Source organism: Neltuma alba, unplaced genomic scaffold (assembly GCF_004799145.2).
Source record: "Neltuma alba isolate B1F8T4 unplaced genomic scaffold, ASM479914v2 tig00013029_pilon, whole genome shotgun sequence".
In the NCBI taxonomy this organism is placed as follows: domain Eukaryota; kingdom Viridiplantae; phylum Streptophyta; class Magnoliopsida; order Fabales; family Fabaceae; genus Neltuma; species Neltuma alba.
In genome coordinates this window covers 61,326-74,690 of record NW_021637376.1, presented here as the reverse complement: position 1 = coordinate 74,690, position 13,365 = coordinate 61,326, and the positions used below count along the sequence as shown (strand labels likewise).

Genomic DNA, 13,365 nt, shown 5'->3' with positions numbered 1-13,365 from the left:
AGCAGCTATATTAAGAAAGCTCAGAGGAGTAAAATAAAGGGTAAAGCTTCTGTAAAATTGTTTTTGTTATCAAGTTGTCCCTGTGTCATGTTTTCTCCAATGAATCAGGTTGTGAATACTCAAGACTTTTACCAAAGATTTGCCAAGTAAGGATTGAAGATAAAAACATCTTGGTCTACATACAAAGATTGCAGCTCCTTCAGCTTAGACATGTCGGGATTTCTCCTGAGAGTTTGTTTCCAGGCAGCCAACTGGGGCCAAAAATTTCAATAACAGTATCATGATTGAGTTGTAACCAAGAGAAATAAATTACTTGCCATTTTTAAATTAAAAGGAATAGATTCCTTACAGGTTTATGAGCCCAGTTAGATGGCCAATGCTTGGAGAAAGTGACCCAGACAGCCCAACGTCCGTCAAGTTCCTTCATGCCAAAACCAAAATTAAAAAAAGCCTGAATCCACCATTACACATTAGGAGCATAGGAGAAGTTCGGTTAAATTACTCGACTAGTCTTTAGTTTTTATTCAAGTTTTAATTTGGTCCTGGAGAACTGTTAGTCGCCAGGGTTGTTATAGTTTTAAAACGCAATAATTTACATAAACCCTTTTATTAGACTTTCGCAAGAATATCATTCAATTCTGTTGGTGCCGGCCATCCAGTGCCGTACTTGCATCATAAGCATGCATGATTTGCTTATTCATCCCATTTGTTACCACATGTCACACACCTAGAGTGATTTTCACTCTATTGTCTACTTTTTAGCCATTTTATAAGTTTTATTAGTAAGAATCATGCATATACTACGCCACTTCAATATCATCTGCATATTGACACGAGTTAAATGAGTCCTAAAAAAATTGAAATGAAACTCAGAACTTCAAATAATTGAATCCAATAATTAGTTACCACTCGAACTTACACTGAGATGACCTGACAAATGAATTCTTCAGAACATCGAACTCCAGTCCATGAATTTTCTTTAGGTAGGCAAGGATCCCCGCTCCAATCAGGAGGTGGATTGTCAAAACTTCTTGCCAATTCTTCCATCGCAGTCACTATAAACAGTACGTCATAACAACCAAATCAGATCATGTAAATGGAGTGTCTTCATTATGATTCTAAAATTCAATCAAAAAATTGCAAAGAAGTACAGAGAGATCTACAAGATACCATCTCTATGAATAGTATGGCCCCCCAGAGGAAGAAGCTGTAAGATTTCTCCAGCATTGATTACAGGTCCAACGGGGCTCCCTTCTCTAGGGGCCAAAGTGATTTTGGTTTGCCCAGAGAGTGGCCACTTCGAAGCATAAACTGTAAGACCGCTGGCTGTGACATTAAGTTTGGAGAAAAAAGTTTGGTTGTTAATGGCAACATCAAATATCCTCCAGCTGTAAGCGCTTGGTGACCTGTTATCCTGAAAATATAGGGCTATGTAGTAGTTGGTGCTCGGAAGGGACGCAAGCGGCCATTGAAGTTCAAGCACCTTCCCTCGGCTAGTTGTAATTCCAGATATGAATACATTCACTGGCGGGAGATTCCAGAAATCAGATGAAGTTACATTCGAATGGCTCAGTACAAAAGGGTTCTGGTCCAGAAATGGTTGCCACATCCGGTTGAATTTGTCGTCAGGATAGCTGGTTTCACATATACACACATCTTAACCATAGGAATCTCTGTTTTTTTATCCACATTTCAATTTATATCATCCATACATGACCAAATAAAAAATCCAGCATTTTATTTGCATATGATTCTGCATCACTAAAGCAAAAGTTTTGTAAATGTCTAAGTCCATGACAAATATACAGGTGTATAGGCATATATTTAATGAACAAAATTTTAGGAACAGTTTTTAGATGTTTTCCCTATTAAAATATGCCATTTTGTTTTTTTTTTCCTTCCAAAAAAGTTGTGCATTACATGATGATTGATTCTTTAAAAATTTTTTGGGTCTTATGGTTTGATTAAAGAATCTAATAGAAAACACCAAGAAAATTTACCTAATACAACCCCATTTCTAATTTAGCCTTCTATGTTCTTTCAGCTTAATTAATCTCTTATTCATGGAAGTCTTTTCAATGTTATCTTCCCATCCCATCTCCATTCATTAACTAACATTGAATGTATCTTAACGTTGACCCACACTTGTTAGCTTATGCCCAGCACTCAGTCCACATGATATAAGAAGCCCTCAATAGAAATTCAAATTTCCAAAAATTCATGAGTGTAGGTGAATTTTAAAGACACAAAACTTCGAAATTCATGAAACTAAAATTTCTGACTAGAACTGATCTAATATGGGTCGTGTCAGTTTTTTATTTAACATGATTCATAGTTGAAGATGGGATCGAAAGGAGACATTGAAAGCGTTTTAATAAATAATGAAATAAAATGAAAGAACACAACTGTGGATGACAATTTAAAATGCATATATTTGTCAAGTAGGGGAAATAGGATTTTAACTAGTGAAAACCCTACAAGATTAGAGGATTACGAGCAAATTTTAGCTTACCTAATGATTTCTTCTTTTTCTCCAAAATTATGCCTTGCAACAGTGACAAGGGCATAGTTGGTGAAGTTAGTGGGATTATACACCGAAGCATCTAAGGGCTGCACCTCCAATGCTGAAATGAAAGGGCTGGAACTACCAGTCTGGTTATTCCTCGCCAAGCACACACTCAACCTCTTCCCAAAGGCCATCACTACGACCTCGAAGTAGGAACTAAGGCCTTTGGCAAAATCCTCTGTTGTGTTTATGATGCTCCATTTGGTCCCTCCAACAATTTGATCAAACACAGGAGGCTCCTTCCCTCCATCAAAACTTCCATAGTAGAATATGGTTTTCACAAGGTACTTGCCTTGGGGGTTGACAGGTATAGAATAACAGTATTTTCTTGCCTTTGTGTTAGGAAAGTAACGTGCTGTGGACAATATGGGAACCAAGTTTTCTGACTTTATAGGAGTGGTCTTGCCCACTTTGATGAAGTCCTGATCAGATATGTAATTGAGACTTCCCACCGTCACATTTTCCGAGCCTCCGCAATTTAACAAATACCCTGTGACCATGAATAAAGGACCCAAGTTATACCCTTCTTTCTTTAATTGTTGCCTGTCCAATCCTTCAAAAGACTACATTGGGCAGCCAACACGGTGACCTATAGTTTGCTTGATATAAAAGTTAAGATGATGAAAAATTATAATGTTCAAAACGTGTTTTCCTTTTACATTGAACAATTTTAAGGAGTTAAAATGATATCTCAAAGTTAGTCATTTTAACAACAAACTTGCACTCGCGGCCCAAGTAAATTAACAGATAAAATTTGGCATTAACAAAATCAGCGCGGTTCTAAAATCTAACAATGTCAACGAACTACAGAAATTTTACGTGACAGGCTTGAGACCAGTGAAGGGGAAACCAATTTTAGGCGAAATCAGGAGAGGAAAACTCTTAACTTTAATGCATCTAAAGATGAGGACATTGTTGGGTGGGGGGAGGGGGAACCATGTAGACCCATTAATCTATGTGGCGGAGAATTGGCTGAACTGGCTGGTGATAATGGAGTTTGAGGAAATGAAGTATATGGACAATGTACCTTGAGGATCAGAGGGAAAGGCAAAATGGGGGAGGATAAGGAGGAGGAGGAGCCATAGGAGGAAGACGGAGGGGCCCATGACGTCATAACCCACCGTCCAACCTGAAAGCTGCATGCGATGTGGGAAGGGAGCAGAAAAGAAACGAGGTGTACGACATGGCCTGTGCTGATTCTGATTTCAGAGGCGATCGACACGTCCTCGGCCATGCTGAAATTTAGAATAGAACCGTTCGTGGCTTGACTATGTCAACCATCCGTTTCTCTAATAACGACGTCGGCCTCTGGCTGAGAACCTCGTAGGCTGTCAAGGACAAGTCAACAACTACATCCAATATCAGAAATTTAAGTACTATCTTTAACTTTTAATTTGATCTTAAATATAACACTCAAATTTATTTTGTTTCCAATATTTATATATTTTGCCTCAAGTAATTTCTATAATAATTGCATATGTTAAAGAGTTACTATAAATGGATAATGCAAGCACACATGATTAATAAGGGTATTTTAAGAGATACAATTTCTATTTACTACAAATAACTAATTTTCTTAATTTTCTCAAATTAGTCAACTAGATCTTCTATTAAGAACGGAATGTAGTATTTTATCAATAAGATTAAATTAAATTTCTTATATATAAAAAAATTGAATTGATGCAATTAGTTCAATTCATTTTAATCTAATTGTAAATTTTTGTGTGTGCGAATATAAAGAATGAGCATTATAAGAATGGCTTCTATTATAAGAAACAAATAAGTAAGGGTTGTAGATTAAAATATTAGTTAAAATTAATTGAAAACAATAAATGTATCATAAACGTTGATGATTGTAATTAATGAGTGTAAAAATGAAAAAAGCAAATTAAAAATAAAACAAAAAGCAAGTCTTGTATATTAAATTAAAATATTAGTTAAAATTAGTTAAAAACAATAAATATATCATAAATGTAGATGATTAGCATAAAAATGAAAAAGGCAATTTAAAATTTTAAACAAAAGATATTGCTTATATTATTAGAATCAACCGAAAGAATATTGCTCATATATAATTATATAGAGTATTTAGCAATAAGCAATATCACTTGATAAATATGTTTATCAATATCATTATGTTTGACAAACTAATTAAAATTTATCTCGACTTATATAAATGTTTTTATAATCACTTAATATCATTATATCTCTCCCTTAACCAAGTGTCGAGGGTTCGATCCTCGCCTTGGGCATGGAAAAGCTTTAAAAACTCCGGGCCAGCTGTCCCACCCATCGAGGTACCTACAAGCCAGCGAAGGGATTAGTCACTGAGTTCGCCAGTGGATACCCTGATGTTTCATCAAAAAAAATATATCATTATATCTAAAGAAACCCTAAATTAAAATCAATTGAGCTAAAACTTTTACATTGTCACAAATCCCAAAAAAGCAAGGGAATATGGACTTATTTGGATTAACGTTGCAAAAGTGCTTATAAGCACTTTCACGCAAGTTGAGATAAAAATCTTCTCACATATTTACCTCGTATTCTGTAAATCACGTTTAAAAAGCTATTTATAAGCTATTCTAAACAAGTTCTATATTGGCCCGTCTCGAAAAAAGAAGGAAGAAGAAGCTTTTTCTTTTCCAACTGTTTGCGCTTTTGTCATTTGCATATTATAGTAATAAAATAAACAAATACTCCTCCGTCCTTAATATAAGACCTATTTAACTAATTTGATGAGATTAAGAAAGTTAGGTAAGTTAGTTAATTATAAGAAAAGTGACACATTTTTCCTAAAACACCATAATCATTTTTCTTAATACCCCTTCCCCTCTTCTATCTGATTATAGTTGAGAGAGTATCTATAGGGATAATTTAGAAAAAATGATAAATATAATAAATGCGTTTTATATTTTGGACAAAAACCACTCAAGAATTGAGTCTTATATTAAGGATTGAAGAGTAATAAACTTTCTTCTCCCTCTGTGCTAGAGTTATCTGATGAGAATAGATGATGTTCACTTGGAATCTCTGTAAATGCAATGTATAGTTAAATTAAATATGGACATTTTAAACTTTAAGTATGGTGTTAATTTATGCCTATCAACTCTTAAAAGTGGTGCAAAAATTTTCAATCCGGACGAAAGCCAAATGCCTGTTAAACTGAAGAGTGGGCAAATCTTAACTCTTGAAATTTTGGTGGGACACCCTTTAATTAATAATTTAATATTTATTATTTATGCTTTATCCCAATGCTTCGCCGGTAAGGAAAAGTGCGTTTCATGGACGCGACGCGGAGAGCCTCCTAACAAACCGCCAGGGACGTTATCCAACTTTTTATTCATCGCAACCCCTCAAAGATTACGAATTTCAAAATTTTGGCTCATAGTTTTCATCAGTATCCCATCGTTATTTCAATTTCCTTCTCTCCCAAATTCGTCATCCATGGGAACCTCTCAGAGCCGCGAGGGCCTCGATGTCTCGGACTCTGATTACGAAGAGGAAGACGATGAGCAGCAACAAAGCGAAGAAGACCATGACGATTCTAAAACTTCCTCCGGAGCCAAATCCGGAGCATCATTGGATCAGCTTCATGAAGTCGACGCGAAGCTCAAAGCGCTGAAGCTGAAGTACCAATCGTCATTGCAAACCCCTAATTTGAAAAACGCTGTCAAGCTTTACCTTCACATCGGAGGTAACACTCCCAATGCTAAGTGGATCATTTCCGATAAACGCACATCCTACGCTTTTGTCAAAGCCTCTAGTGATAACCCCGAGGATGATGACGATGATGAAGAAGGGGGATCATATGGTAAGGGAGAATCATGGTGGGTGCTGAAGGTGGGTTCCAAGGTTCGAGTTAGGGTTTCTTCGGAAATGCAATTGAAGATGTTTGGCGATCAGCGTCGGGTTGACTTCGTGTCCAGCGGCGTGTGGGCGTTGAAATTCCCCACAGACGAAGCCTACCGGAAGTTTGTGACAGAATTTCAGAATTGTTTGTTTGAGAATGTGTATGGGCTTGAGGCCTCGGAAGATAACAAGATAAAGATTTATGGGAAGGAATTTTTAGGGTGGGTGAAACCTGAGGCGGCTGATGATTCGGTGTGGGAGGATGCAGATGATGGGTTCGGGAAGAGCCCTGAGCCGGCAACGCCTGTTAGGGAAACCGAGGACTTGATGGAGGAGTTTGAGGAGGCTGCTAATGGAGGAGTGCAGAGCTTGACGTTGGGTGCTCTTGATAATAGTTTCTTAGTGAACGATATGGGCGTTCAGGTTTACCGAAATTTTAACCATGGAATTCATGGGAAGGGTGTTTCTGTGAAATTTGATGGTGGTAAGTTGCTGGGAAGTTCAAGTTCAGGGCAATCAGCAGCAAAGAAGGCCTTATTAATGAGGGCAGAAACTAATATGATGCTTATGAGTCCAGTGAAGGAAGGGAAACCACAAGCCTCAGGTCTTCACCAGCTTGATATTGAGACTGGTAAGGTTGTCACTGAATGGAAGTTTGAGAAGGATGGAGCTGATATTACCATGAGAGATATTACAAATGATACTAAGGGATCGCAGTTGGATCCCTCTGAGTCGACCTTTTTGGGCTTAGATGATAATAGGCTTTGTCAATGGGATATGCGTGACAGGAAAGGAATGGTCCAAAGTATTGCAACGGCTAATTCTCCAGTGTTGCATTGGAATCAGGGGCATCAATTCTCCAGGGGAACAAATTTTCAATGCTTTGCAACCACTGGAGATGGTTCGATTGTTGTAGGGTCTCTTGATGGAAAAATACGTCTGTATTCAAAGACATCAATGCGGCAAGCAAAGACTGCTTTTCCGGGGCTAGGCTCACCAATCACCCATGTTGATGTTACTTATGATGGGAAGTGGGTTCTTGGAACTACTGACACTTATTTGGTACTAATTTGCACTTTGTTCACTGATAAAGATGGGAAAACAAAGACTGGGTTTACTGGACGAATGGGAAACAAAATACCAGCTCCGAGACTGTTGAAGTTGACTCCTCTTGATTCGCATTTGGCGGGTACAAACAATAAGTTTCATGGCGGCCATTTTTCATGGGTAGGTACTATTTTCTTTATTGTTAAATTACGCAGCTGTTCCAATAAAATCCTAGCTGATATACCTAATTATTTACCTTTTACCTTGGTGCCATAAAGCACGTTTAATTGCCAATTTGTTACTGATTCCGTTTTTGTTAGATGAACTGTTTCTTTGCCCCCTGCATTGTGCATCAAATTGATTAATTATTATTTTTATGATCAACATAATATCGTACTTGTAACTTACTCATGCTATGCTATGTCTTTTGTTGTGGACATTGTTTTTCCAGCCATTTTAGTTATATTAGCATAATTACTTTGACTTATTTTGGTATATGGTAAACTCGGATATCTGCCTGAGACCATGAGTGTTATCCGTGTTTTGGTCAAACTGACACAAATTACAAGTATGCATTCAGATCGTTTAATGTTTGAAGCCTTTGTTTCCTGTCTCTATAAGGTTTTCCCTGCAAAACTCGTAAATGCTGCTGACAAAAACAAAGCTAAAGTTTGATCAATAAGATTAGGTTTAGAAAAAACACTACCGTCCCGTAATCATGTTTCTATACTGAAAAGATTATAAGGGCAAGCAAAAAGTTCTCGTTCATGGATTGATGGAAATTACTAACAGAAATACATCCCTATTGTCCCTTGCGTGCCTAAGCTGGCATGAGCCCCCCGTGGAGGAAGGGCCTTTTTAGTACTGTTCTCACTGTTCTGATCTTGTGCATCTGCTACAAGCATCTCACATTTGTAATTGTTTCTCTCTTTCAGGTGACTGAGAATGGCAAACAGGAGCGCCACCTTGTTGCGACAGTAGGCAAGTTTAGTGTGATATGGGACTTTCAGCAGGTGAAGAACAGTGCCCATGAATGTTACAGAAATCAGCAAGGGCTCAAGAGCTGTTACTGTTATAAGATTGTTCTGAAGGACGAGTCCATCGTGGAATCGCGATTTATGCACGACAATTATGCTGTTAGTGATTCTCCAGAAGCTCCGTTGGTGGTGGCAACTCCCATGAAAGTTAGCTCTATCAGTCTGTCTGGAAAGCGACGTGGTACATAGGTTTTCCAGAAACTTTTATCACAATCATTCCCCCCTTTGGTTTCTTTTCTTTTACTTTTTTTTCTGTTTGTGGGTCAAACCCCCCTTTGGTTTCATCTGTGTAGTTTTTTGTTTTTGTTTTTTTAGTTGATATTTTCCATGTAACTATCAAATTTCTTTAGGCTGACCTGTTCATTCTTCTGTATGAGGTTTAGGTTTTGCCTGTTTTGTTTGTTTATATGCACTCCAGTTTGGTGATGGATATTTTTTTCCGTTTTTTTTTTCCAACTTTTTCTTGGAGATGAATAGAAGTGTGAAGACGCCAAAAAAACGTGTATTGTCTGGTTGTTTCACAGTACGAGATGTTTCAATTTTCACAAGCACCTTCCATCTCTATCTTTATCTTCTTATTTATTGCCCACATTCAAGATTTGCATCTTACTTTGGGGGTTAAAATCAACTTGGGCCGATTAAGTTGGATAAGATTGTAGGCAAAAAAAAAAAACACAAAAGAAATGAGTAAACAGAAAACTGATCAAAATGAATTATAGTGATGAATAAATGGGATATTTGTAAGTAGTGGCTAATTCTACTTATGATTTCTTTTGTTGTTCTTCTTTGGGTGAGGGTCTGGTGCGGTGTTAAAAAGAGGAGAATAAATAGAAAACTGACCGAAATGAATTATAGTCATGTCTTGTGAATGAGTTTAATTGGTGAGGAAATGACTTGTAAACTATGAAGTCACAAAGTTCGAATTTCGCTATTAATGTGAAGACCTTACCCATTCTCTATAATCATTTTCCGAGCCTGAAAACATGCCATGATCATCACGAATCCTACGGACTGAATTTACCTAGAGTTTCTTGTAACAAGAGGGGGGGAAAAGAGGAGAGTATGCATTATTCGTCTGGAGAATGAATTATCTTCAGTCGTAAGTCATGTGAGTCCATTAAAGAAAAAAGTGGTGAGAACAAAATAGAAACAGATAGAGAAAGGGGGAGTTGGGAATCCATCTCATGCTTGATGCTTGCTATCTCCCTCTACTTTATCCCACTCCATACTTTAGGATATTCTATTATTCTCTACGGCCCTCCCTCTTATTCCACTTTCGGCTTAGTTGGCATCGTGGTTCGGCTCGTGGAAAATAATTTATCTTAAAATAAAATGAAGCTTTTCGCACTATTTAATTTCTATGCTTTAAAGATATATCAATTGAACATAATTAATAAGTGATTCGAATTGCAGATTTTATATTTTTGTTTATCGTATTATTTTCTAGCAGCTTAACGTCATCAGAGTCAATTTGGCATGCCATTTGGGCCCAGAAATGGGCCGAAGCCTTGTTCGAAGTTTGCGGTCAAGGGATGTCCAACACGTAGGCCCAGGTTCAGTAGAGAGGCCTGATACCTATGCGATGGGGACCTCAACAGGCTTGAATTGAAAAGAAGGAAAACGATAGAACTTCACCAAAATATCAAACATTTGAAAATCCTTAATTTTTTTAGGAAGTAACTTATGATTGAATATCTTAACTTGTTTAAAAATGCAATTAATTTACTCTTTTAAATACTTTGCGTAGGTACTTAAACTAACCCCTCATTAACTCCAATTAATGTTGATGGGATTCTATAAACATATAATAAATTAATCATCTCACATTGATGTGGGTATTAGGAGCATTCATTTTTTCAAGTGAATCAGGATTTGATTCTAAACTTTTATGTATGAAGTAAATTTAACTAATTTCGAAGGATGAAAGGAGCCCTTCACAATTGAAATACATCAAAATACATACTACCCCCTAGTATTAAATATAAGAGTTAGTTAGAGATTCAAATTGGTCCTAAATATAAGATGATTACATATGTTAAAATGTTTCCATCCTGGTGCATATATATGATTAACAATGATATTTAAAAAAAATAATTTTTTTTTAACAAATAACTAACTTAACTAATTTTTTTAGTATTTGTAAAGTAGTTATCTAAATCTTATAGTAGTATTAAGAACTTTTGGTAAATTAAAACTACTCATGAAGTAGTATATTTCTAAGCACCTAGTCTGTCAACATGTTGAGTTTCTTTTTCTTTCCCCTTATATTTTTTTTATCATTTTAAATTTGATGGAAAGAATTCACGCACTTATCATACTCATGAAGAATCAAACATGATTTAAAAGATGCTAAATCTCAATTAACTCAAATGGCTCCAACAAAACATGGAGGTTCTGAATTATATAATTTCACATTAATTTTGTATTTCAACGTGAAAGAGGACCTTGATAGATATTTTAGTACTCCTCCAGTTATTAATATAAGACATATTTAACTAATTTGATTAGATTAAAAAAGTTAAGTAAATTAGTTAACTATAATAAATATGATATGTTTTTTCTAAAATACCTTAATCATCTTTATTATATCTTTCCTTTCTCTCATACTTGACTATGAATGAGAGAGTATCAATAAGAGTGATTTGAATAAAATTAATAAATATCAAAAATAAATTTTATATTTAGAATTAAAATTAACTCTATAATTAAATTCTATATTAAAAATCACAATAATATCATTCATCCAAATTCAAAATATCCGTGAGGAGGACAAGGAAGTCACGTCACATCACGTCACATGATCACGTGACCCGGTGAATGACGCAAGAGCCTACGTAAGTAACTAAATCATTGGATGTGGTGCTCGGAGGCTTCATGAACTGATTCGGGTCAAAGTCAAACTTCAGTTTTCCGTACACGTTCTTGCCATTAAAAAATATATAGTCTTATTGGGAAATCAGCAATGATTCGTTCAATTAATAAATTGTTGAATCGATTCTTTCATTCACCTTAGAGGAAAAGATCGACCAAATAGGAGCGTGCAAATTAGTACTAAAATCAAAAACTGAACTAAACAGAACTCAATTCGGTTTTTTTGGGATTTGATTAATTTGGTTTTTGATTTATATTTAAAGGAATTTTGGGTTTTGGTTAGTATAAAAAACATTTCAGTTTAAACCGAAATTATTAAAAAAAAAAGCCCCCACAGTCTTGTCTATTTTTAAGTCCAAGTCCAACATATCAGGATTATGGTTTAAAAAAATGTGGTCAGCTGTTTTATTATCAATCGCTGTATCGCATGGCTTCCATCTCTCTTATCTCCGTCGTGGTCATCGTCTTCCTCCATTCTTCATCACCAATATCCAACTTCATTGACGCCATTCACCACTCCTTCTTCCAGAATCAAGGTATGTCACCTAACAGGTGAGAGAAGGATCGGAACGATTCAGTCCGTCATTGCTTTGCCGCCGAGCACCGTCTTCAACTCGAGTCGTCCATTGCCTGACCACCAGTTTGTGTCTTTCTTTGCCTCGCCACTCTTCCAGTTTGTCTGTGTGCATTTTCCAATTCTTGTCCTATGTTCGGTTGTTTCTCCTTCATCTTCAACTTGTCTTGCCATTGTCTCTGAGGTCGTCCATTGTGGCCGTTTGGATAAGCTATTTTTTTGTCTAGTTTTTCCTTTTTTAACTTTCTTTTATATCTTTTTTTTTAGATATATATTGTGGGACAGTTTGTGAAATAAGTTTACAACCCATTATCTCAAAAGATCAAAACCGATCTAAGATCAAAAACCAAACCAAAATATCTTGGTTAATTCAATTCAGTTAATTTCTATTGATCAGTTTCGGTTCCATTTTAACAACTCATTTAATTTGGTTTTTCATTTTTTACTGAAAACTGAATACTCATCCCTACGACCACATCTGAATTAATAATATTTTTGTCGTTTTGGAAAACAGTGTGTAACTCAGTTCGTTACATTCACCAATACCTATTGATATTTTAAGGCTAACATAAAACATAGAGCATTTAATACAATATACTGTCCTCCCTTCTCATAAATATAAGATTTGATTAACTATTTTATAAGTTGGCATAAAAAATAAGTAATTTGTCATGATTAAAAAAAATCAGTTGAATTGATTTTTTATTATTGTATAAAAAATGTGTCATTTTTCATAAAATCCCCTTCTTCTTTTTTTTTGAGTAAAAAGGAATTTATTAGAAACGACAAACAAACTGCGTTCACAGAAAATAAAAATTAGAAAATATTTTTGTTTCAATAAAAAATATAAAATCTCAAGGGACTTTATTTTTTAAATGGATAAATTTTTTGGAAAAAATTCCCTATTACTTGCATACAGTAGAGAGATTTCCATAAGGAAAATTAATGGTTAGAAAGGATATTTTAAAAAAATCAATACACATTTATTATAGATGACTAATTCATTCAGTATTCACATATTAGTTATATAACTCTAACAAGCTGATATTAAATATCAGATGGAGTATTAAATATAGGAGATAGAGCTGATAAAAAAATAGAGGAGATAAAGAGAGAAAAAGAAACAAGTGAAATTAATTAAGGTAATGTGACAAAAAGTATTAGATAAGGAAGGTGAAGCTGGCAAAAAAATTACATAACAGTAGTTGCCAAAGAAAGGATCAATTGAAACTAAATGGTTTTAAAGTTAGAGAATTGAAAGCATACTTTATAAAATAAGGAATGAAATTGAAATCTCATATTCTTCCGATTTTTAATATAAGACATATTCAGCTAATTTGATTATATTAAAAAAGTTAGACAGGTTAGCTAAGTATAAGAAATATGACATGTTTTTTAAAACACCATAATCTTCTTTC

General features: G+C 35.3%; 2 protein-coding genes across 2 annotated transcripts; one reads left to right on the top strand and one right to left on the bottom strand.

Moving 5' to 3' along the window:
- Nucleotides 1-199: 199 nt before the first annotated feature.
- LOC114733701 (probable LRR receptor-like serine/threonine-protein kinase At5g59680) lies at nt 200-3,708 on the bottom strand. The gene is made up of 6 exons (XM_028921196.1): nt 3,594-3,708; nt 2,513-3,056; nt 1,171-1,634; nt 920-1,055; nt 350-421; nt 200-251 (listed from the first exon to the last, which is right to left on the bottom strand). The coding sequence occupies exons 1-6, from the start codon at nt 3,706-3,708 to the stop codon at nt 200-202; spliced, it is 1,383 nt and encodes a 460-aa protein (XP_028777029.1).
- Nucleotides 3,709-5,923: 2,215 nt separating this feature from the next.
- Nucleotides 5,924-9,047, top strand: LOC114733697 (protein CYPRO4-like). The gene is made up of 2 exons (XM_028921192.1): nt 5,924-7,645; nt 8,401-9,047. Exons 1-2 carry the CDS (start codon nt 6,014-6,016, stop codon nt 8,689-8,691), a joined length of 1,923 nt encoding a protein of 640 aa, XP_028777025.1. The 5' UTR covers nt 5,924-6,013; the 3' UTR covers nt 8,692-9,047.
- Nucleotides 9,048-13,365: the final 4,318 nt, after the last annotated feature.

Coding starts and splice junctions, on each gene's coding strand:
- LOC114733697 (XM_028921192.1), top strand. CDS start 6,014: ATGGGAACCTCTCAGAGCCGCGAGGGCCTCGATGTCTCGGACTCTGAT. Junction 7,646..8,400: donor ATGGCGGCCATTTTTCATGG/GTAGGTACTATT, acceptor TCTCTCTTTCAG/GTGACTGAGAATGGCAAACA.
- LOC114733701 (XM_028921196.1), bottom strand. CDS start 3,708: ATGCAGCTTTCAGGTTGGACGGTGGGTTATGACGTCATGGGCCCCTCC. Junction 1,056..1,170: donor CCATACTATTCATAGAGATG/GTATCTTGTAGA, acceptor TACTGTTTATAG/TGACTGCGATGGAAGAATTG. Junction 252..349: donor CTAACTGGGCTCATAAACCT/GTAAGGAATCTA, acceptor TTTTGGCCCCAG/TTGGCTGCCTGGAAACAAAC.